This window comes from Paramacrobiotus metropolitanus, unplaced genomic scaffold, assembly GCF_019649055.1.
Source record: "Paramacrobiotus metropolitanus isolate TYO unplaced genomic scaffold, Prichtersi_v1.0 Parri_scaffold0000028, whole genome shotgun sequence".
Lineage (NCBI taxonomy): Eukaryota > Metazoa > Tardigrada > Eutardigrada > Parachela > Macrobiotidae > Paramacrobiotus > Paramacrobiotus metropolitanus.
The window spans coordinates 842,381-865,383 of NW_026570248.1; the positions used below are offsets into that span (position 1 = coordinate 842,381).

Genomic DNA, 23,003 nt, shown 5'->3' on the forward strand with positions numbered 1-23,003 from the left:
ACTTCAAGCTGATCTTTTCCATGGATAAAGCATGGATCACTTGAACTGATTTTGAGGTTTGAACAGACATAAACTGTCCAGGCGGAGAAATGCGGTGGCCGGATGAACAGAATAAAAAATCAGCAAAGCGGTTGCAAAAAATACGTATAACTGCTCTTACAGTGTCTCGTAATGGAGTGTTTCAGGTATATTGTACGAGTGAAAAACTTTTTATTTACGCTTAGGGCTTCGAAAGTACGATTTCGCCGCAAAATGGTTACCCGTCGCATCCCGTGGCTGCACCGGAAGCGTGCAAGGAATGTCACCCCCCAATTCAAAGGTGCTTATAGTCACTCTGCAAAGGTCACTTAGGCTTGGCCGAAATCGGCTGATGTATGGTATCATCCGCAATAGCATTGAATGATCAACAGCTCTGAGCTATTGCTTTTGGACAACGAAGCCATCAGAATTTGTAAGCAAATTTCAAACAGAAATACCACGCTTAGTGGGTCGAGCCTCCCCTGGGTTCCCTAATTTTGACCTCACCATTATTGGGAAAGCGGTATCAGCGTAGAATCTCCAAGTGAAAAAGATATCGGATACATAGTACGGAAACTAAGAAAAAATTAAATAAGGAAGTATTTTATGACGGCTGACATGTGTTAATTTTTTGAAAAAACTGTCCCAGCTTGACTGAACAGGGCTGTATGTATCCGTACGCACATGCAAAAGTGCCCCTTTACCGTCAACAAACCTACCGAACTATTGGACAAAACCAGATTAAAAAACAATCATTTCCGTGAGCGACAAAAATAGTGGGTTATAACTGCATTTTTTTTATCTCACCAATTTAATATGTTAAAATTCAAAAGATCCGAAGCAAACGATTCCAAAAAACCCGGGTTCAAATTTTCAAAGGTTTTTTGTCACACTTCAGTTCCTGTTGGTTCGTACGGGCAGCACTATTCTAAAACATATATCTTGTACAGAGCGTTCTAAAGAGCATAATTTAATTCAATTCTCTTTATTTTAATTCGAACGGCTAAATTATCATAGTGACCTTTCCAGCTGAATGCTGTCCTGTCAAACATATAATTCAAATAAAGTTCTTCAGCATCTTCTGCTAACGTTAAAAAGTTATTTATGAACAGTAATCGTAACGCTTGTCTGCCTACGCGATGAATTCCCGTTTAAGGTATAAAATTAGAGCACCCCTGTAAACATTCCTTCTCGCACCCTGTTTATTATACGCACCCTCTATTAATTCAAAGTTATAGTAAAGATTATTGTTTAAAGTTTAGTTATGGTTTTAAGTTTTACTTGATCGGTTACTGTTTGCAATGCTGGCCGGTAATATCAACCGGCAACGAATGCGGGATGATTTTGTTTATCTTTAAGCGTGACTGCAACCAAAACACAACGAATCTGCATTTCAGCAATTTTTTTAGCAATGCCAAGGATGTTGTTAGAAAGTTTTTTGGCACACCGGCGGTGGCACAAAGCGGCCACGCTATGGTCTGTTTCATTTACGTGACTGGTAAGAAGGAAGCATTCGCTTTTCGTTTCAACTTCAATTGCCTTCCCTTCTATCTTACCGGCCTTGTCCTTAGCGCTGCTTTCAGAAGATTCGCCATTGTTTGTGGCATTTAACATCTTTAAGGTTTTGTTTCTTGTTCGTGTTAAGCATGTCCAAATTTTTGCAAGGTGTTTCGTCATCAACAATCAACCACCAGTTTTGCGACATTTTATTGTACAAAAATCCTATACGGTCATTTGCGCATTGCGACCAAGATGAGGTTAGTTTTTCTCATTACCCAACGTTTTTCTGCACGAATTATTGATTTTCCTACATATTTGAAAAATGCGGCATAATTCAGTACCGCTACTAATAAAAATACATAGTTCTGTTCTCCTTTAGTCTTGCACAGGGTTTTTTCCTAAGCGTAATTTCCAAATAATTATTTCCAGAGAAAGGCCGACCACGTTATAACGAACATAGACAGTGTATATCCGTGGTCACCACCAATAATGCTGTCTGCATTTGCCTGAGCCATATGACGATGTGGGCGTCCCCCCTTAGAATTTTTCAGATGATGAACAGCAAGCGTAGGAACGCTCCAGATTTAGCGGGAAACCGTGGTGGTTTCTAGCCGTGAAGATCCATACACTGACTGGGATCCATTCCGTGCATGCTTTGAAAGGGATGAGCGGCCATCATCATGTGATGCGGTGGAGGATAGAATGACGGCGCTTGGCTGTGGTACAGATGCTGTGCGGCATTCTGCGTTGACCAGGAATCATGCATTTGAGGATAACCTAATGGAAAAACACAGAATATTAAGTAACATTACTGATTGGATGTGCAAGCAATATAAGCATATTTAATTTTGGGTAGTCGAGTTTATTCCATTTTCCAAAATTTTCACGAACAAACATTTTCCACAAATCCAACGTTCCTGGCGCGCACGAATACCGAGCGCTACGCCGGTCGTTGTGATTACTTTTTTATTAAACTGTGTTGACGAGTTTTCTCAAATTCTCTTCACGCCAACCAGTTATTTTTACGGTGAAACCAAATCCTTATCGGTGGGTAAATTTTTTCGAGGACAGGTGGCACAAGTTGATACTTGACACCCTCGGCCCATTGAGGTTGACATGTGCCTGACATGGAGGAAGTCGTTTACCCTCGCCAGGGATCATCAGGGAAGTGTAGCCTACAGGTAGGGGTAAATATCCTTGTACACCAACTCACCGGCCATTCCTAACGGCGGCTGCTGCGCATAGCCCTGCATCAGGCCGGAAGGATCGGGACTGTAGGCACTGTGAGGCCCGGGGGAGGGACCTGGAGATTGACCTGAGGAAGACTTTCTCCGGCGCGACTTGAAAACAGTCACCACAGGAGACTTGCCTGCGCGATTAGATTGATCGATCATCGGTTGAACAATCCTCCGTCTGGCATTGATGAACCTGCAGCAGCAACACAGTCACACTCACACACATCGTCAAAACTTATACACTGCCGCGCACAGTGCACTGAAATATTCGATCATTCACACAGCCTACATAATACGGCTGTTGTACAAAAGCGAACGGCCAGAGAGGAAAACGGGACTATATCCCATTTTCTCCAAGTGTAATTTACTAAAGTACACCCAACCCCATTCACACAGCTGCCTGCGCGCAGGCAGCAGCTGCGCCGGTGCCGTGGGACAGAAAAGAGAAAGGTCACCGGAAGCAGCACAAGGCTCTAATGGGGCAATAGTTAACGCGTAACGGCATTTAGCTTAATGGTGCGGGAGCTAAAAGCTTCCTGATTAAATTACTTCACGTTCTGCTCATTAATCGATATAATACACAACTTGTGTTCCTCGGCCTTAATTGAAGACGTTAGGTCTATTGTCTGCTCATGCGCATGTCATAAACATAGATGCGCACAATCGGCACAACTACTAGGAAATTATCAATCTGAATGAATGCCAAAGACGATTTCTTCTGTATATGCAGTGTGCGATTTATTCAGCTTTCACAACAAAGCTATCATTTTATTGAATTAAATTCCATTCCATTTACGCTGACTGTGTACACAGTATATTTACCAGTTGTTAACTTGGAGAATCGTTAATCCGGTGTCCTGAGCCAGGGACTTTTTCTGCTCTTCGGATGGATATGGATGCTGAAATAATACCCTGATTATTCAATGCAGCTGTGGATGACCAAATATGCACTCAGTGCTAGGTGTACTCGGTGCAGTGTAACCTTTATGTACTTATCGGTATCCATATTCACTTTTAAACCTAGTGCTTATGCATAATTAAGGTAGCAATTGAATCAATTGAAAATTTTACTGGAACCAGGTGAAATTTCAGAAGCACGATACCAGTGCAAACAGATACAAATTTCTTTCCATTATGGACTATAATTACGGTCTGGATAGAGTTGTTAGTGGATTTTAATGGTCCATATTCCGCGGCAAAAGACCGCGTGGAGGATACTAAAATCACATCACATGGCGCGTCTGTGGTTGCGGTAAAATATGTGCAAATGATTGCTGCCAGAATGAGCCATATTTCCTCCACTCTACACTGCCAGACTCATGCAGGAAATATCAATGTTTACCGAAATAGTTGAGTTAATAAATCTGTCAATACTAGGGCCGAGTAAAGAGAAAATCGTTTCCAGGCTATACACATCACTGCAAATCCATGTCAAAACATATTATAACTTCTTTATTTTCTGTACCATGATGTGTTAGCCAGAACGAAATATCATACATTTTCCTATTTAGTATTTATTTTTGTTGGGGCTAGATAGGGTGCACTAGATTAATGATAAAATTTTCTGTTCAACGTGACCTGACCAAAATCTGCTTTGATAAATTGCACAAACCTGTAAATGCTGAAACAGCCACGCCCTCATGCAGTTTGTAGCCATTTTAGGAAAAATGCCGCGTTTCTTCTGGCGCTTTTTGCTTCGCTCATCATCATCATCCTCGCCATCGGCATTTTCTCCGGAACACATGCTACCATCCCCTAGTAAAACATAACAAAATCAAGGTCAAAAGCGGTCGGTCGGATATGGCTTTTCCCTGTACGACAAATACATCCCATCCCCAGCTGATTAAGCTTCCGTCGGCGCGCTCCCATAACTAAGGATATGCAGCGCTCCCCACTTCGGCCTAATCTATCTCATTTCGCGCGTGCACACACTACCAGTGCACTTGCCAGCACAGGGCATACACACATAGGCACAAACTAATTCCGCTCCTCAGGGACTAATCGCCCGGGATCCCAGCTAAAGTCCAGCCCGGCCATACATTCAGCGTTCTGCTCTTCCCCTAACGAGCAGGTTGCGTTACAGCATTAATCTCCGTTTATCTTACTAATAATATGCATGAACATTCTGCTCAGCAGGCGCGCACACTGATAGCGGCCGTAGCCGGTATCAAAGGTCACACGGGTATATGGGCATACGATCTGTTGCCGCTTCAGAAGAGAGCGCAAACAGCAGCTTCATAGCACTGGGTTACGCAAAAACAGTCTCTCATTAGCAATCGCCAAACGAAAATTTCTTGCAGAATTCCCGAACAACATTCTGCTGCATTCAAGTTTAGTTTTGGAAAAATATTGTGCACATATTATGGACGCGCGTTGTCGAATTCAGTGTTATTTCGACGTGGCCGAGTGTGCTAGGGTAGCCGGTCGTTGCTTTTCGGATTTTCGCTACATGACAGTAATTGCTGGTTTCTGCTGGTATGATATATGGAATCCATTACAACTCACGATCTCCGGAAAAATATCGCACACGCTATAGCCAATTCATGCATTCCTCAAAGCATAATAAGTGGTTTGGCGACAAAATATATATTGTACTTATATAGTTATCCATTCATTTCACAACCATAATGGTGAAAGAATTTTTATGTAAGCAAAATCATCTTTGTACCGTTATGAAGATGCACCTATCTTGTGGTGAACAGAATACCCCGATACTTTAAACCGTATCTCTGTTGGTAGAAAAGTTACACTTTAACAGAGAACCTATGCTTTGGTACTCTGCAGAAGCCACCAGAAAGATGCTGACAGATTTCAGACATTTGGTTGTTGTTTTCTGGACTGATCCAAACGATAAGGATTAGATAAAGTCTGACCGCACCCGACGAAATCTCCAACATCCATTTTAAACATCAAATTTATTGCATCCTGTATTGACAAAAACATAACAGGAAAAGGGCTGCTGCTGTACGTGCAAAATATCGCAAGAGGCGGACAGTGACACCAAAATAATAAGTAAATCAATCGCAGTTTGACTTTTTAATATATATTTGTAATTTTGCATTAAATAGTAGTTACATAAATTTTGAAATAATATATAGCTGAAAAAATATTGAACGCACCACTGATCAAATTTATTCACAAGGTCATTTCCATATGCTCACTCTGCCAGGATTGTACCGCGAGGTCTAGCTGACTAAAAAGTCTGCATTTTACTAGTATTCACACCAACTCAAAAAGAACATCACACTTTAGCAAAAAAAATCAGATATTTCCCACTGAAAATAATTATCCAATAATATTTAAAATGAATATACAATACTATATTCCACCATTCAGAACCAAGTTCGGTAAAAAAAGAGTTTAAGGTCTTCTCTTGAATTTTGCAAAACAACAACAACTAACCAAACCGTTAGTGCGCTCAAATAACATTCAACGAACACAACTAACCACAAAAACTGAAAGTGAATAACATTAACGGATTTGCTCAGTTATACAGCACTTATATTTACTTATTAATTTTACTACTTAGAACGTTTGAACTGTGCCAGTACTGTACGTAGGCAAACAGGCTATGCGCAGCGCAAGTCTAGAGTAGCACAGCTAGTATAAGTTGAGACGCGGCTGTAGAGACCAGGAAAAGAAAATTCTCACCATCGTCCTTTGCAAGACTGCTGATGTGATTTGAGAAAGTCCAAATTTAAAATAGTCGGAAATGATGGATGACACTCATTTCAGCCGTCAAGCCCAGTAACAAAATCTATAAAAGTTATGCTATGCACTACAGTAAGTCAACTTTGCACAAATGCTGATCTGTTCATTTCGGGAATACTGTAAAGAAACAGCTGCTATGTGGACAAGAAGGCAGCTTTTAACTTCGAAAATTATCCAGTTTACTGGTTCACGATCTACTCTAGCACGTTTGTATAAGTATCAAAACATAGGATTCGTTTAGCAAATGCTATATACATATGTAAAACGCGAAGCTAACATGAAAGTGCTGGCAATGGAACAACTGTATCGAAATAGCTAGATTTCAAACAATTTGGCAAGTTTGGCTTTTTGTATGTTTATTAGTTTTCGAGTAAACCGGTGAACGAAAACGTTTTTGCAACTATCGCAAAACACTGCGAGGTGCGATTGTTTAACCTTTATCGTGAACTTTTGCTTTTAGTACAGATGCAACCGGAAATCATTAGTGGGTGTAGGTAACGTTGCCTTATTGACTGCTGCTAACTGCGTGTGCATGAACTCACAATCAATTAATGAGCGAGAAAGTAATGGCGTTTCTGATCATCTGGCACCTTCCAGACAAATTAAGAGCGGCAAATTTGCAGCCTGATGGCTGTAGCGATTGTGAAATTAACAGGATTAATTAGCTACACAAACACGTATTGCCATGTTCGATGGCAAATCTAGTCGGTCGAAATGCGCAAAAGATGTTTCACATTGTCCTCACAAATATAAATCCCTGTCTGACAATCCGGTAATCTATTTCCCTGAACGGCCCTAACGAGCAAAAGATACAGCCTGGCATCAGGTTCTCAAGGATAAAGTTCCCATTTAATGATGTTCTCAAGAAAGAGATCCCAGTGCAGACAAAATCATTAAATGCTAAACTTAACTCTGCCGTCGACGTCGCATGCATGCAGCATCTTCCTGTGCCAATGAATTTCACGATATGGATAACGCGTAAGCATATCAATTTGGACGTCATGTCTATGCGGCCCTTTTCACGAACGGGATTATGCTGTGCTCTTGGGTGCCCATATCGTGCAGCCTGCTGGGAGCTGCCGGCATTGATACAAACTGTAGGCCAAGTGTGTATCTATCTCTCAAATGGCGCGCCTTGATGGCCCTATATATCGGACACCCGAAATATGATCTGGTTCGTGATCACTTGAAAAAATGCCGCATTTCACAGTGAGGGAGGCCAATTAGGATGACAAGTCAAGGAACGGATATATATGCGACAGCCAACGCCACACGGTTGCAGCTCATATCATTTACCGCGCTTCACTGCAGCAGAACCTGGCGCATGAAATTGCCACCCGAGCTATGTGTCTAATTGTGTGAAAGGTCACAAATGAGTTACCAATCTGCTGAGATATATGTAGAACTGCAATAAATTTGTTATCCACGTTGCGACTACGACACTTACGAATTATCAAACGACCAACAATCACGAACACACTGTAATCACCAAAATTTAGGTTTTTATTTTTTTATTCACGCTGCATGCGACAATTATTTTGAAATATTGCTTGCATTGTGCACAATCAATTTATCGCTGTGCTTAATGATCAATCGTTTAGTGCTGGCCATACGCAAATACGAACGTGTGGAACAATGTAACCGCTGTGGTCATATTTTATCCACACGCTTCCTGTCAAGGCTGTCGTAGAGGTGTCATCTGTTGGCTGTAAGTGTCACCGCATAAATTAACGATTACTCCCAAAACGTCGTGAAACTGTCGTTGATTTTCCACTACGTATAAATGTCTACCAAATAGTATGGGCTGTTATCAACTGCACAGCAGTCTCTAATAGTTTCCTGTCTACAGGTTGGGTGTAGCGTCATACTATGCCCCATTTGAATCTGGACAGGATAATATATTATCGCCGCTGCACACGCTGCCGCACAGAGTGGAGCGGTCCTTTCGTTCGACTGACAGGAAATGTTGTCGCGGATTCACACCAGAAACTGTCACGTACGCAGAGCAACGCGACTTCCACTATACTTTCGAACTCTCTCATAAATACCTTGTCGTTTTAATTAACGATCAAAAACGTAAACATACAAGAGAGGTATAATGATAAGTGAGGCATCGTTCATAATTATTCGTCTGATGATGGGCCGTGTAATATATCTGTATGAACAGCCACACTGTGTAATATGTGTATGCGCGTAAGCAGTCATCCCGTCAAATCGATCTGACATCCACGACAGTTCGGTATTTTGAAGCTGTGACACCTTTACGATCATGCATAGAGGCACATAGAGATATATTCCTATCATCGGCTAGTGGTTAATAGCTGTCAAATCGACGACGCTATTTACTGCTTATTTTCATCCAAATAAAGCTTCACTCCTTTGACACAATATATACCTATGACAGCTGACCAATTATTTTCATACCTGCCTGGAACAACGTGACAAACTAGCAAGCGTTGCTTTTCTAAATGTCATACATGTCACCGCTTATTAACAGATTTTAATCTGATAAAGGATTATGTAATAAAAAATGCCTATACGCATTGTTCGAATGAGTTTAACTATGCGCTGCTTTCTAAACATTTGTCAGATTTTCCTGCACATTTGCTTTCTGTAATAATAAATATATCACATCTACGCATTGAATTTCTTCTCTGGACAAATCAACATATGTGACAATTTCTGGATAACCTATGAGCCTGTGATCGGGTTGCTTTTGCATGAACGAGAATAACGAAAATGCAACAGCAATGCACATAAACGGAAATATGTTGATCTCCACGCACCGTTAATTCGACAGCATCTTTAAATCTTTAACGATAAAGAATTTGTAGCTTAAGGGGCATTGCGCCGGCGCACTATCTATCTCGGCATGCTATCGAGCTCATCATTTTATTAAGGGACGGTCGGAAAGAAAATTGCATTATTTGTGCCGAATCGTCGGTAAGAGTGACTACTGATTTCAAGGCACATCTCACCAATGTCGGATCGTTATTGCCAACCTGCATCCTTTTCACTATGATTATTTAGCTTGGGAACAGGTTTCACAGTTGGTTGACCAGTGCCTCTTATCGTGAGCAATATCTCCATTTTTATAGGAAAGACATGATTATATTAGCCAAACGATCGTGTGCACGGAAAGAATAAAAGGCCGGTAGTTTCGAAAATTCCAAAGATGGAGTTGAACAGCGACTGAGAAAGACGGAGAGGAAAAATGCTCTAAAACTACGTTGTGCCTTTTAAATGTATTTAAAGCCGGAGGGGGGCGTAAACGGCCGGTTCACTAACAGCAGGTGATGATTACAAGATCCGATAAGAAGCGCCGTTGCAATTGTTATGCGCAACTGTGGGTCGCAAAATCGCCTCTGGTGGAAACGATCAGCCTTTTCATTAAAAGTCAAGCCTCAAATACATTATCAGATAGCCATATAGGCAGTCAAACGAGCGCCAGTTGCAGTCGCCGCTGTAATTATTCTCTCAATCCGCGCTCCGCTACAAAAAGCTTAAAACTGCCTCAAAAACAACCTGCTTCTATCTATAAAAGCGGACAAAAACTGTTTTATAGACGTGAAAAATAGTTTTTTCTAAAGGCTACCGTTTGCTCAGTGCCAAAATCGCGTATAACTATTCCTAACAAAAAATGTTGATTTTATGCTAGATATACATTTAAAATGTTTAGAAAAGCATATCATGTTTGCCAAGAATTAATGGTAAATAAGTAATCTAAAATCCTGCGGCAAACATGAAACATTGTGCACTTTTCTTGCTGCTTCTTATTAAAGGTCAAGCTTTAAGCTCACTTATAAACCCATCAATTCCACTACAAAGTTTGACTGTCACGGCCATCATCCGTTGTATAGCGATTGTAAATATAATTTGGCACAGTCTCTGTTACTTTTTCTCTTATACGACTGCAGCAATTAATTGAAGTCCATTAGCCGTACCGTGGCGGTAAAAAATACCTCCAAGGACACAGCTTGCACCTTGAGCGCGGTAATAGCGTTTAGACTATCAACAACGCCCTTGGGCAGTAACCAGCCCATCAAGAAATACCTGAATGTCCGCCGAAAAACGAAACAATAGTCACCCGACGGTGCAATGCAGGCGCGCAGGAAATACACGGCAAATCAAGCATTTTCGCCACTCATATATTATTGCGAGCTCCTTTGTGTTGACATTTTTGGTGGCAGACACAACGGGGTAATTAACGATTGTGCTGTGTTAAAATTCATACCACCGAACTACACGAACATACCACTTAAATGCCAACTAACTTGCCATTTACTGTCATGTAAGCAAGCAAACAAGTTATAGAAGCCGAAAAAATTACCCAGAATCGAATTAATGCGCAGGCATACGGTACGTGTGCTCGCGCCAACGGCTTCTAAATTACAACTTTGAGGTTGGGGGATTTCGCGCGCACACCGAATGCGGCATCGGACATAATAAACTAGAGGCCGAAATGGCATTGCAAAGATGTGCATTGCACGAGGCTTACCTGTTTCGCTCATATTGTCAAAAGCGTGATTGCTCTGACTGATAGGTCGACTGTTGGAATTGTGGAGATGAGGGTGAGGAGAAGGATTCTGGAGGTGATTAACAGCCGGCTGTGGCACGGCGTTTACGGGAGAACCTTGAGGGTCATTCATGGCCTGAGAATCACTCCCGTGGTGATTGTACGATACGGAACTGGGTGAAGCGTTCTACAATAACGAAAACATAGCATTATTATGAAAAAACTGTCAAAAGATCAATTCGTGTGTGTTTGGAAATTATAATTTTGCAGCATTCAAATTCAGTGGTTTGTGCGTTGGCAGGGCAAATAAATCAAATGCTTATAAGCAAATATGTCAAATGAGCGAGCGGTTAGAGCAGTTTCTATCTTCACAAAATAGTAGAAACAGCGAAAGTTGTAAACAGTGCGTTCATAGTTATGACCTATGTTACTGTTTTGTTTCAAATGTAATAAAGGTCAGACGGAGCCTTTTACCGCACACGTCTACATACGACCGCGAATGCGCATATTCGGACAGTTCTAGACTTCCGCTGGCATCGGCTGATTTTAATCTTGTTAAATTATATGCAGATCCCAAATGTAGTGCGCTACTAGAAAGGCAATGAAGCGAAAATAATATTTCCTTTCTCTAGCTGAAAACTTGAAGAAGCACAGCTCTGGAAATGGATAATTATTAGGATGATGGGATGTTGTGTATGCATTAGAATTTGAGTGAGCATGTTCATCGGTGCACTCCACTGCACATAGAAAATACAGTTGTGCTTCATCGCCACCCATTCCCATTTTCGGTCAAAATATTACACACAACTCCATGTACAGAAGTATACATGTAGCGCGAATGTGTGCGCCGTTCGTTATGCCTCTTCCAGCAGCTACAGAAAAACCGCTATAGCACGGAAATTGGCCTGTCTGAAGTGCTCGCGAGTCGCGATGTGTTTTTGCGTTGCAGCCGGCAATAAGAGTAAAATGCACATTATTGTGGAATTGCTCTTTCAGCGGATGTGCCTCTACAATCCGATTGGAAATAGTTCCCTGCTACCCGTCTCCCTATGCTTGTCCAGTTTAGGATGCTCTAATCAGATTAAAGTATAGAACATTAACCCTAATATACTAACTTTGATGAAATTACCAGGGAAAATGGATGCGTAACGATAGAAAAAGGACATCCGCTACTTGAACAGATAGCGGATGTATTAACTAATGTTCTTGGGTTTGCTTACGCAGAGGGAGCCAGATAGCCAGCTTGCATTGCACACAAACACGGAACACACCCCGATATCATCCGTCCGCGCGCTCCGGCTTTTCCGCATTCTATTCCGCGCAGTGCTGCGCATTGTACAAAAGTAATGAGAAGGAAATTTTAATGTGTGTTATGCATTAAACATGCTTCCTCTCTACATTTCGCATGATCGCATTCAGGCCCGATTTACTTTCTTGTCCTAACTGATCTCTTCTTTCCGGCTCAGTGGACTCACTAGTATCTGTGTGATTGGAAGGCTGCACTACTCCGCACTCAAATTAGGATCTATATGTATATTTTGTAATATTCATAACGTCTGATTGCATTTGTGCAAATTGTGGTCCATGGCGAGTGGCCGGCGTTCGTATCCATATGTATTCAGAGAGATGAGATGAGAGAGCTACGTAAGATTTTAAATTTACTCGGCTTAGGAGAGCGCAACTGCAAGAAAATGTCATGCGCAGCTGTCATCGCCATGCATGGCTTTTACAGCAGCAGCACAGCCGCAGCCTCCTACAATATCAGTAAGCAGCATTTGTTCCGATGCATCATCATCATCCTATTCGATCTGCTAACCAAACCCAAAAGATCCCATCATAAGAGGGCCGCTTGTGCAAATCCAACCAGTTCCACAATAATTTGTGTAGAAGGATTATGAACGCCACTATCAACCCTAATGCACAGCAGCACTGGCGGCAAATGCGTACGCCACGACTGCACTATTTATGGCAACAACAAAGTCCAAAACGTTATAATAATTTCAAACTCATTATAATGCCATCATGCATGCAGTATAGCACAACACGGTATTGGTAAAGTTCTAATTTCATAGCTATGCTTGCAGATATGAATATTGTGAAACAAAGCATACACCACAGTTTTAATTTCATTAGCACACTAAAAATTACATTAGCCCACTAAAATTTCATTAGCACGCTAAAACTTTACCGGTTTTAATATAGTTTTACAGGCGGTGATCCACATACAGTACAGCATTTTCTAACCTCGAAAAAATTTTGACCTTCATCGCGCGTTAAAGAACAAAACCGTGCTGATTTGATGCGGTGCGCGTTCACACTGTTTATTAAACATGTAATTATTTTGTTTCACATTATATGTTACAAGTTTGTTGGTATGTTTGTAGCATGCACTTGAAGTGTCTGGTCAATGTAATCCAAGCATACAAATGTGCAGGCTCCCCGCTATGCCTCTCACCCCATGTTAATTAGTTCCACATGAAATGTACCACATGAACAGCTTTCTCAGCGCTTGACGATATATAACATTGGTAACACATATACTTTCTTTTTAAACGGCTCTCGCAATGTGTTTTACCTGCTCGTTCTGACGATCATGATTGCCAGCGATTTGTCCCGGATGATGGGTCATGCGTTGACCATTAATATTGTTACTGCTGACACCCAGCAATCCGACACCGGGCGACGACTGCATTACACCGCTACCGGCTGACGATACGGCCGGCATATGATGAGGTAATGTGGCAGCGGAGGTGGTTCCTGTTGTGGCGTGATGATTGTCAGGTAAATTAGCATTTTCCGAAAAGGCACCGTTACTTTCCCCTTCACCATCGGAGCTGACCCCGTCATTACTGTTGGCTCGTGATGGAGTCGGCGTGCCCCCATCGTGGTCGTCGATCACCAAGTCAATAGGCATTTTGCCTTTCAAGCAGCCGATATAACGTGTACAAAAATTGTCACACAACTCATGGACCTACAAAATGATACTCACATTAATCATTGATAACGATATCATTCTGCCTTACGATTACGGTGTCCGTACACATCCGTACTTCGCTGTAATTTGTGTATTAAATACAAAAAACACTGCCATATAGGTGATTTAGCAGTTATCTACAAAACAATCCAGATGTAGTTGATTTTTTTATAATGACTGTGTTTAGTTTTCAGTTATTAGTTGTCACCAACCACCTGAATCAATGCATCATAGCTGTTGTAAATCCCATTTCTGAGCCGAGAGACGCCAAAATTTAAATTACAAGATTTCACTGAAAAGTGCAAAGTGAGAATCTTTTGCATTAAGGAGATTATCCGGGTTAAAAGGCTACACAGACGACGCGGATACATCTGGAAGTTTTCGTTCACACCAGACATTTCAGAGCATACAAGCAATGGAGATATTCAAGTAAACACAGGAACGTAATTTCGCCTACTTACGCCACACAGTAAACACAGTCGCCATACAAACATTGCAAACTGTTCGTATAAGTACACTTTTAAGAAGATTGATCACAGCAGTTAAATTTAAAGTATCATTTTCCATAAAGCACGCAAGTTTCCATTACCACTTGCGAGCTAAAGCTTGTGTTTTGTGCCAAAGCATTTCGATGCACTAGGCACTGAGGGTCTGTGAATATGAAAGCCGTCGCTATTGCTTTGAATTTACCACAATGAGCCGCGAAACAATTTTCACTAATTTTGCGAACATACCCACTACCCAGTGACCTTTTTGCAGTGTAACTCTTTTTTGCCCATGCGACACGGAGCTTTTGATCAATGCACCCCAGTCCCAAACAAAGCCCTGCTAGCTTATAAAAATTGTCTGATATTACAGTAATAGTATCAAATAATAAGGGAACACCTCAAATAAGCCGGTATTTCTGCATGTAATTCAGAAGTTTTGAAAAAATAGCAGCAGACAAACTGCAGCGCTAATTTGAGATTATTGATCTGTTGTAATAATAAAAAAGTCGGCGTCCATCATTTTGTTCTTTCGCTTATATTTCCATTATTTATCGTCTTTCAAAATTCAACTCTCTTTTATAAAAACAAAGTTTTTAAGGCAGCGATGAGTAGTCATGGCGGTGCGATACGGCAAACAGTATTAACTTGACCAGCCGGCACGTTGAGTTTAATCTTGAAGGGGAAAAGTCAAGAATGTTTACTGTAGTGGCCAATTATAAGTCTATCTGCATCGCATGTGAAAAGGAGCTTATGTAGAATTATACACAAACAAACTCCGGCTCTCTTATAACAGGCAGTGACGTATGGCGGGCAAGACAGTCTGCACAATACCCACAACACTATCCACTCTACTAACGTCGCACCCCAGAGGGTCATATCAAAGATTACCGCTGTACTTCAAATACCAGAGAGTGCGGCACGGCATGAAACTGCTCTAATCTTACTATGCAAAATACACACAGTAAGCTATGTATATGTCCGATGATTTTCAGCTGAGAAATTTTGATCTGCGCTTTGATTTTGTTTAATTTTCCAGGCATGGATACAGTAAAGGTAAATTCATGATCGGACTGGCGCACACAGCTTGAAGATTGTTGTTTCAAGGTTTAAATATTCACTACTGCTTAGTGAGACCGCATTTAACTTGTCCTTTGCGTGGCATATGCAAGATTCATCGGTTACGCTCTACTTGCCGCTCTAACTAGCTTTCGCCTCAAAGCCGCTACATATTTTCTACCATATTTTCCACGGCATACTTGGGATACTACGAGTAATGTACTTGACGGCATATGTGCGTGTGTACAACAGCCTGATTCTAATATACACTTTCTCGTAGACCATATAGACTTTCCCAGTAAACTTAATTACACAAGCTCATATTATGCATTCCTCACGAAACTCCATGTCGGAACAGTGCTTTATTTAAAGTAGAATAAAGGCTTAGCCGAAATATTCGTAAACATTCTCTTATGGTTAGCTATCCCAACAAACTGCCTATGCGAATTGGTTATTCGTTTTGCAGATTCTGTAATGTCAGTCGCTCACTGCACGCATCATCAGTTTACGGTGCGATATCATCCATACGAGAATTAATACATAAATTTAACGACCTTTCGGATTTTTTGGTAACCAGAACATTTTTCAGAGTCATTTGTGCTTGAAATGGCGTCTATTCTTACAATAGGTTGATAATGACTAATTAGGCCAAAATCTGGTTTTTCCGGTTAAATTTAAAATCGGGTTATAATACCCGAAATATTAATATAAAAAACAGTCATTGTATTTTTACATTGTATAATACAGTTTAGACTTGAGCCAATGCTAAAGGTACAATGCTGTAGTACAGTGATTAAACTGCAGTTAGGGCAGCGCGAGTGCTAGATTGTAGCCAAACCTAGCGGCAATTATGGAAAGTAATTGGTTTGTGAGCTTACCTTTTCTAGTTCCAGTAAATGGAAACGGAGCACTTGAATAGATTGAATCATCTGGAAAAGTTGCGAAGTTTACGTTAGTTATATGTACACACGAAGAAAACGACATTAATGACGGCATTGCTTATAATCGAAATGAAAACGGCATATCGTGACATATGGGACAATAGGGAGAGTGTGAGAAGTGTCAGTTTAGTGGCGTTTTCTCCACATCAACACATGCCAAACTTTTGCTCATAACCAGTCAAGCTTAGCTGTGCTCGCTTTCCCGAGTTTGATTGCAGTATGGCATGAGTAAATTATGTATATTCAATAATCACGCATACCATTTTATACTTTTAACAATAATCATGAACATGTTAATTACTGCGGCAGAAGTACCCGGTACGATTTCCAATGGACTTTGTAGCGTTTACGGCGAGAATACAACATTTTTATTTTTAAGGTTTTTAAAAAGTACAAAACCTCAGTTATGCATTCTATGCGATTGAGATCTCATTATTTTAACCAACTGCCTGCAAAATTACACCAATTTATGTGGCACAGGTTTCAGTTGATTTCGGAAGGTCAATCGTTTCGTGCAGGTTTACTCCTGGTGCATGATGTGCATGCATGGTGTAGGACTTTTCTCAACGCTTGAAGAAAATTCTCCATCTAAACTACGGTTGTTATTTAAACTCTTGGGTTTAGTTTATATACTGCAGAGTGAAGCAAGTAATAAAAATTTGAATCACGACTCGTGTAAGACTCTTCCCTTGAACCTGAATAGATGAACTCACTAATTAAGCATTTCAGGTTGCTTCGATGTGCAGTATTTATTTCTTTGGCTTTCTAGAAACTTCTGGATAGCTTCCTAGCAGTGCAGATTCCAGACTGCATGAACTGTGAAGGGACACGACACGAACAAGTAATATCCGAACAGAAGGCTGGCGGTAGCAACATCAGCGGCGCTAGATCCGACAAGGCAGCGCGGATGTTCGACTATGGCTTTATGGACTATGTCAGGGGCATTAACTCTTTCAATCAAGAACTTAAACGCTCTGTGGGCTTTGTTTCGTTGGACAAATAATTTAGTGCCCTGTACTGGACGGATACATAAAGCGCTGCTTACAGACAGTAATTATAAGATCATCATCTACTTCCCTCTGCGCTAACTCTGGAGTAACTGCTGGTCAGTCTTTTTCTGCCCAGAGCAGATTACCTCCGCTTTCCCGTAAATTTACCAGTATCACTTAGCGCATAGCTGCCAATACAGACCGTCCACACTGAGAATTAACTGAATTATAACAGGCTAGCCACAAAATGGACAACGAGACGCCTCTTTTTGTGCACGCTGCCATTCAAAGGCGCGCGATGAATGAAAGGTTACTATCAGGACGCGCCAAGAAAAATAGATACGCATCTCTTAATTAAGACAGATGCCGAACGTCTACGCGATAGTAATAAGGATATGCCCGCGTTCCAATAACAAACACAAGCTTGATGAATCGTTTACCTAACACCACGTCCTCAACTGACAAAATTCTTAAGCGGTTACAGTTATGATTACAAGGCATTTATGCTCTCCGGTAAATGTTTGACAGTTTTCCATAATGACAAGTTTAATTATTAAAAATTTCTGGTAGATAACGGTTTGTTATGACCTTTTGTCCCACATGCATCCGTTATTTGTTTTTTAATTAGAACCTGACTAAAGTCAATCGTTTCCAGCAATATCGACAGGTAAGTGTGGATAACTGAATGCTCAGCAAAACTAGCGCTTAACTAGTACTTCCGGGTCGATTTGATGTGACATGGCAGTAAATGAAGTTGATGCTCCTGGGTGATACTCCATAAATCTTTTACCGGCGCACTGGCTACGTACATAGATTGCCGGCATTCCCTCTGATCACCGATTTTCTAGCTTTAAACTTACCAAATTATCCAGTTCGTCCGTTGAGTTGAAAAAGGATGCTTTGCAGTTGTCCGAACGTAACTGAAATGCACAAATGATCGATATCGCATATATTCATCGAAGCCATAAAATAACTGCCAACAGTCAAAAGGTGCACTGAAGGAAGATTTGATGAAAATTACATTATGCCATAAAATACATAAATATCAGTCTTGCTCGCGGAAAAAGAGTTTGCAACAAGCAAAATTATTAGTGTTTGTCGGAATCATCAATCGGAAGAAGCATGCCAGTAGAAATGCATTAGTTAAAATAAATTGTTTGCAGTGCTTTCAGTTTCAACTACCGCATCGTCCATAAAAACTAAAACCGGAGCCGAAAACGTAAGACGCAATAAGCGGTTCATGAAATTTTTTATTTTTATTCAACTGTGTTTGTAGTTTTGCGCTGCAGCTGGAGGAAATCAGCAAAATCATTTACCATGCAATAACAAGAACAGTGCGAAACTCCGTGTTGAATGGGAATAATAACAATATAAAGCTGGAGATCTAACGAATATTGTGTTATTGTGTATATTGTAGAAGAAAGCCAAATGTTGACTTCTTTCGTTGTACACAAAGCGCGATAGCCTAAACGCCTCTAGGTAAGATTAATCCCATTCAATGAAGTCTCAAAGATATCTACACACAGCTATTCCATAATGTCGTTTGCAATGCGCACAAGGACAGAAACCTTTTGCGGCTGCGAACCTGATCTGAAAGTATCCCCGCTTGACCATATATACAAAAGAACAAAAGAAGCTTTTCATAGTTAGTCATCCATACATTATACGATCTTCAACAACGCGCCATGGATCGTATATATTTCTGCGCATGCACATAGCCGCCTTCACCAGAAATACGATAATACCCCTTCAATTCTTTACTTATGTCAATAACTCCAACACCTTGCTGTCTCACAACAATTCAATAAGTCAAAATCAAGATAGCGTTTTACGCTAAAGTTTACAATTAAAGTGTCTGCTCTCTTCGCTACAATTGTCACTCAGCCTGTTCAAAAATAATATATTCAAGTGAATAATCTTAGGCAAATAGATAAATTAAAAATGTTATTTTGTGGCAAACAGCAACATCAATTTACATCTGATTGTGTTTACATCATGCAGAAAAATGTTTTGTCGGAGAAATGTGATGCACTTCTTTCTAAAAAAACCTGCTGCTTATTATACCGGTGCCGTTGAAATGTTACGGTGCATATAGCACAGTTGTTAAGGTCAATTTGAAAGTCTGCTGCATCTGTATATTGCTCAGGATTGATTATAATGAGAACAAAATTCGATACGCATACAGCGTGAACCGTTTATGCAAACTTCGCTTATTTGTCTAAGCATCGTTAAAATGGTTTTATTGCCGTTCGTATATCATATAGCAGATTACAGGTTGACAGCACGACCATTACGAGGATCATGAAGCTACCTTTGTCCAAAGATATAACTCCCTAGCGAGACGTAAAATGCAGTTTTTGTAACGATGGCCGAAAAATATATGACACAGTTTGTCCATTTTGTCATGCTAACTGAATTATTCAGTTACAAAACTTTGTAGCATCCCAGACACAATACGACTGTTCGCAGTTCACTGTCCGGAAAAAAATTAATTCCAAATGTTCGGTATATGCAGCCTAAGGGCTTTGCAATAGCTTTAATTTGCGATGGAGAATAGTAATCGTTATTTCCTTTGCGCGAATGCTGTCGCATTACAAATGTGAGCAGATCACGATTAAAAATATAATAATTTGCGGACGGAAAATAAAAATCAACTAGATATTTTTCCTATTTCATATAGGGAGATTTTGATTCACACGCGATGTCGATATGCACACTGCATAAGCACTTTCTTTTGTTGCTAAACATTACTAGTATTTGTGCAATACGGAAAGTGTATAACGCCATGATTAAAACTGGAATGAAATATTTTGCAAAGAACGTCAGGCTGATTATTTGGAGAAGTTACGGTTATTCTTGCTAATGTAATGAGAAATAATTAATCCACTAGAAAACCTCAGCAATGTGCCGCTTTCTAAAGCGAAACAAAGATTTTTTGTACCATACGCATTCGAAGTAAAAATACAAGGCCTTATCTTGGATTTATAAGCAGCATGCACAAACAACCAACCACTAGTCTTGTTTTCGCGACCGGCCGACACAGAAACCATTTTTTTCACTTACATGTTTGGCAAACGTGGCGATATCCTCGTTAAACGATTCCGATGAACACACATCACCGCCCGCTACTGTTGAATCTCGCGGTGTACAAGTAGCCAACTCGCATTTTTCAAAGATCATTGTTAACAGCGGAAAAAGTGGATGACTGCAATTAATAGGAGGGTAAATTTCAAATTTTTTCTACCATGCTGAATGAAGTGGACCTGACTATTGCCAGATTTATCAATACTCCAATATGTATTGGAGTCTTAACAGTTGAAAACTTGGAATTGTACCTTGCGAAGTTCATTGATTTATGATATATTGTATGAATTCATATAGTTGATTACGTTTTGTGTGGAATTATAATTACCTATAAATGGCATCCTTATCGCGTTTATGAGCATCCACAGTAGCCGACTGCGGACAATGGTTATTGGTAACGGCATATTGTGGCTGGGCATTTGCTAGTCCTGGCGGGGAATTGTAGCCACTTACTCCCGCAGCAGCGGCACCGTACATGCCGGCTGCCACATGCCTGTCTGCTACGGCGGATGTTACTACCGAATTTCCATAAACCGGTGTCTGATGATGCAGTGGATCAGTGTCATAATGATACATGATTTCCGCTCCGAGAATACAAATAAATTAACTTGCCTGTCTCCAACCGCCAGTTGGAGAATTAATCAACAAAAAATATCTACTAAGAGGAATATATGCGCTAGTGTTGGCCTTCCAAAAACACTGGCAGGCGCACATGCACGGCTCGTCACGACGCTGCCGTCAATCATGAACTACGTTGACGTGCAGCCGTCATGTAAATTAGAACTTCAAAACGATATACGCAGAGTATAACCATAAATTCACTCGTTATACTGTTCTATTGCCATAAACAAGAAATGCTTCCGATTTGTACGCCAGGTTAGTGCAAAGCGGAGAGTTGTGTGTCCCGATAACCAGCGAAGAGAGAAATGTACAAGAAAAATCTCAGCAATACACTCTTGTGTGCCGAATGAACAACCAGTATTGATGATAGTAGTGATAGTCGGCCAATCAGGGAGCAGGATGTCTGATACTCTTTTCTTTCACCAATAAATCACGCTGATAAATTGGATAAATTGATAAGATGAAGCAGACACAATCGTCAGGGGTAAGATAACAGGCTACAGGCTAACCGCAAATATTTAAATACAGCTCTGCAAGCATTTACTGCGCGGTCAAGTCATCATCCCGGCGCGCGCAGCTATAACACTTCTCAAATCCCCGCTATAACTTCTTCACAACGGTGTGTAATATTTTTAATATCTGTCCAAGTCTGTCGAGCGAAAGAATTTCGAGAGCAGCAGCTATTTCTCCTCTCTCACAGACGACGTACATATATCATCATTTCGCCGTCTTCGACTTATAGGAAACAGCGATGCACACTGCATTTGACACGCCGTACGTTCGCATTTGTACTGTATGTTCGCTATGTTGGAAAGATTTTCAACTCATGATCATATTGGTATTTAGCAGAGGCTGTACGTTAAATGTAGCAACTGCCAACATAGCTGTCATGCGGGTGCAGATTTCTGTCAACTTGGTTATCCACCAGAAACAGCCAATAGTCTACAGTCTACAACTTGCACAACGTAGTACACCGGCATCCATAGCGCATAGGCTCATAGCGTTGTACACTGCGCAGATGCAGCACAAAAGGATGGTGCCGACTTGCCGGTAAACGGCAAAGGCACACGCGTCATAACCCATTCGAGAAGCTTTTGAATTGTTGTACTACTGTCTATTGATCTTGTTTTTGCATGATAAATGATGTGATATTCTGAGGAAGTTACTTTCCGTAAACGTCAGATTTTCTTCAAGATAGCACAAATTGTAATTCGACCGCAAGCAAAAGAACGATCACATACAGACTTGCAGTTATAAATCCATTTAAAGGTTTCCCTTCCGGCATCTAGCGCTTTTTGTGGCCTGATCTGGCATAGTTGCACATATGCATTACTGTACTTACTCTAGTGTGTATGCCGTACCTTTGTGATTCACATCAAAGAAAGTTTTACGCATTTTCCGCAATTTTACAGCCGCTTAAAATATACATTATGCTTGTAAATTCGACACGTGGAGACCAGTTTTCGGGATCTTGGTATTTTTGCAAATAACGCATACTGAGATGCTTTGTTGCAGAGTGCGCATGCTTACAACAATTCCCGATTTCGTGGCAGGTTATACTTGTACATGTATTATCGACAACTTTTTTCGTATACCCGTGCATGGTACTTTCTTTTACTTTGTCGTCGTTTGATGCAGATCTGCAATCAAAATTAGTATAGTAAGATTTATACAGAGTTTTATTACCTACACAGGCTTCCGGGAGTATAATTTAGGTGGGCGCAATCACTGAAATCGAGCAAATGAATTTAATGAAAGGTCATTTCCAATTCTAACAGTGGCAAAGCAGGCAAAGCTGGCAAAGCTCGTTAATTTGTCTAAAATTACTGTCTTCTTATAAATTAAAGCAGTGTAGTTTCAACATGTTGCT

At 40.7% G+C, this 23,003-nt stretch overlaps 1 protein-coding gene across 1 annotated transcript; it reads right to left on the bottom strand.

Moving 5' to 3' along the window:
- Positions 1-1,715: 1,715 nt before the first annotated feature.
- Positions 1,716-21,943, bottom strand: LOC129588115 (homeobox protein Meis1-like). The gene is made up of 10 exons (XM_055482193.1): positions 20,841-21,943; positions 20,492-20,633; positions 18,289-18,348; positions 16,377-16,427; positions 13,556-13,951; positions 10,963-11,167; positions 4,366-4,508; positions 3,576-3,652; positions 2,732-2,946; positions 1,716-2,295 (listed from the first exon to the last, which is right to left on the bottom strand). The coding sequence occupies exons 1-10, from the start codon at positions 21,086-21,088 to the stop codon at positions 2,126-2,128; spliced, it is 1,707 nt and encodes a 568-aa protein (XP_055338168.1). The 5' UTR covers positions 21,089-21,943; the 3' UTR covers positions 1,716-2,125.
- Between the last annotated feature and the right edge of the window lie 1,060 nt (positions 21,944-23,003).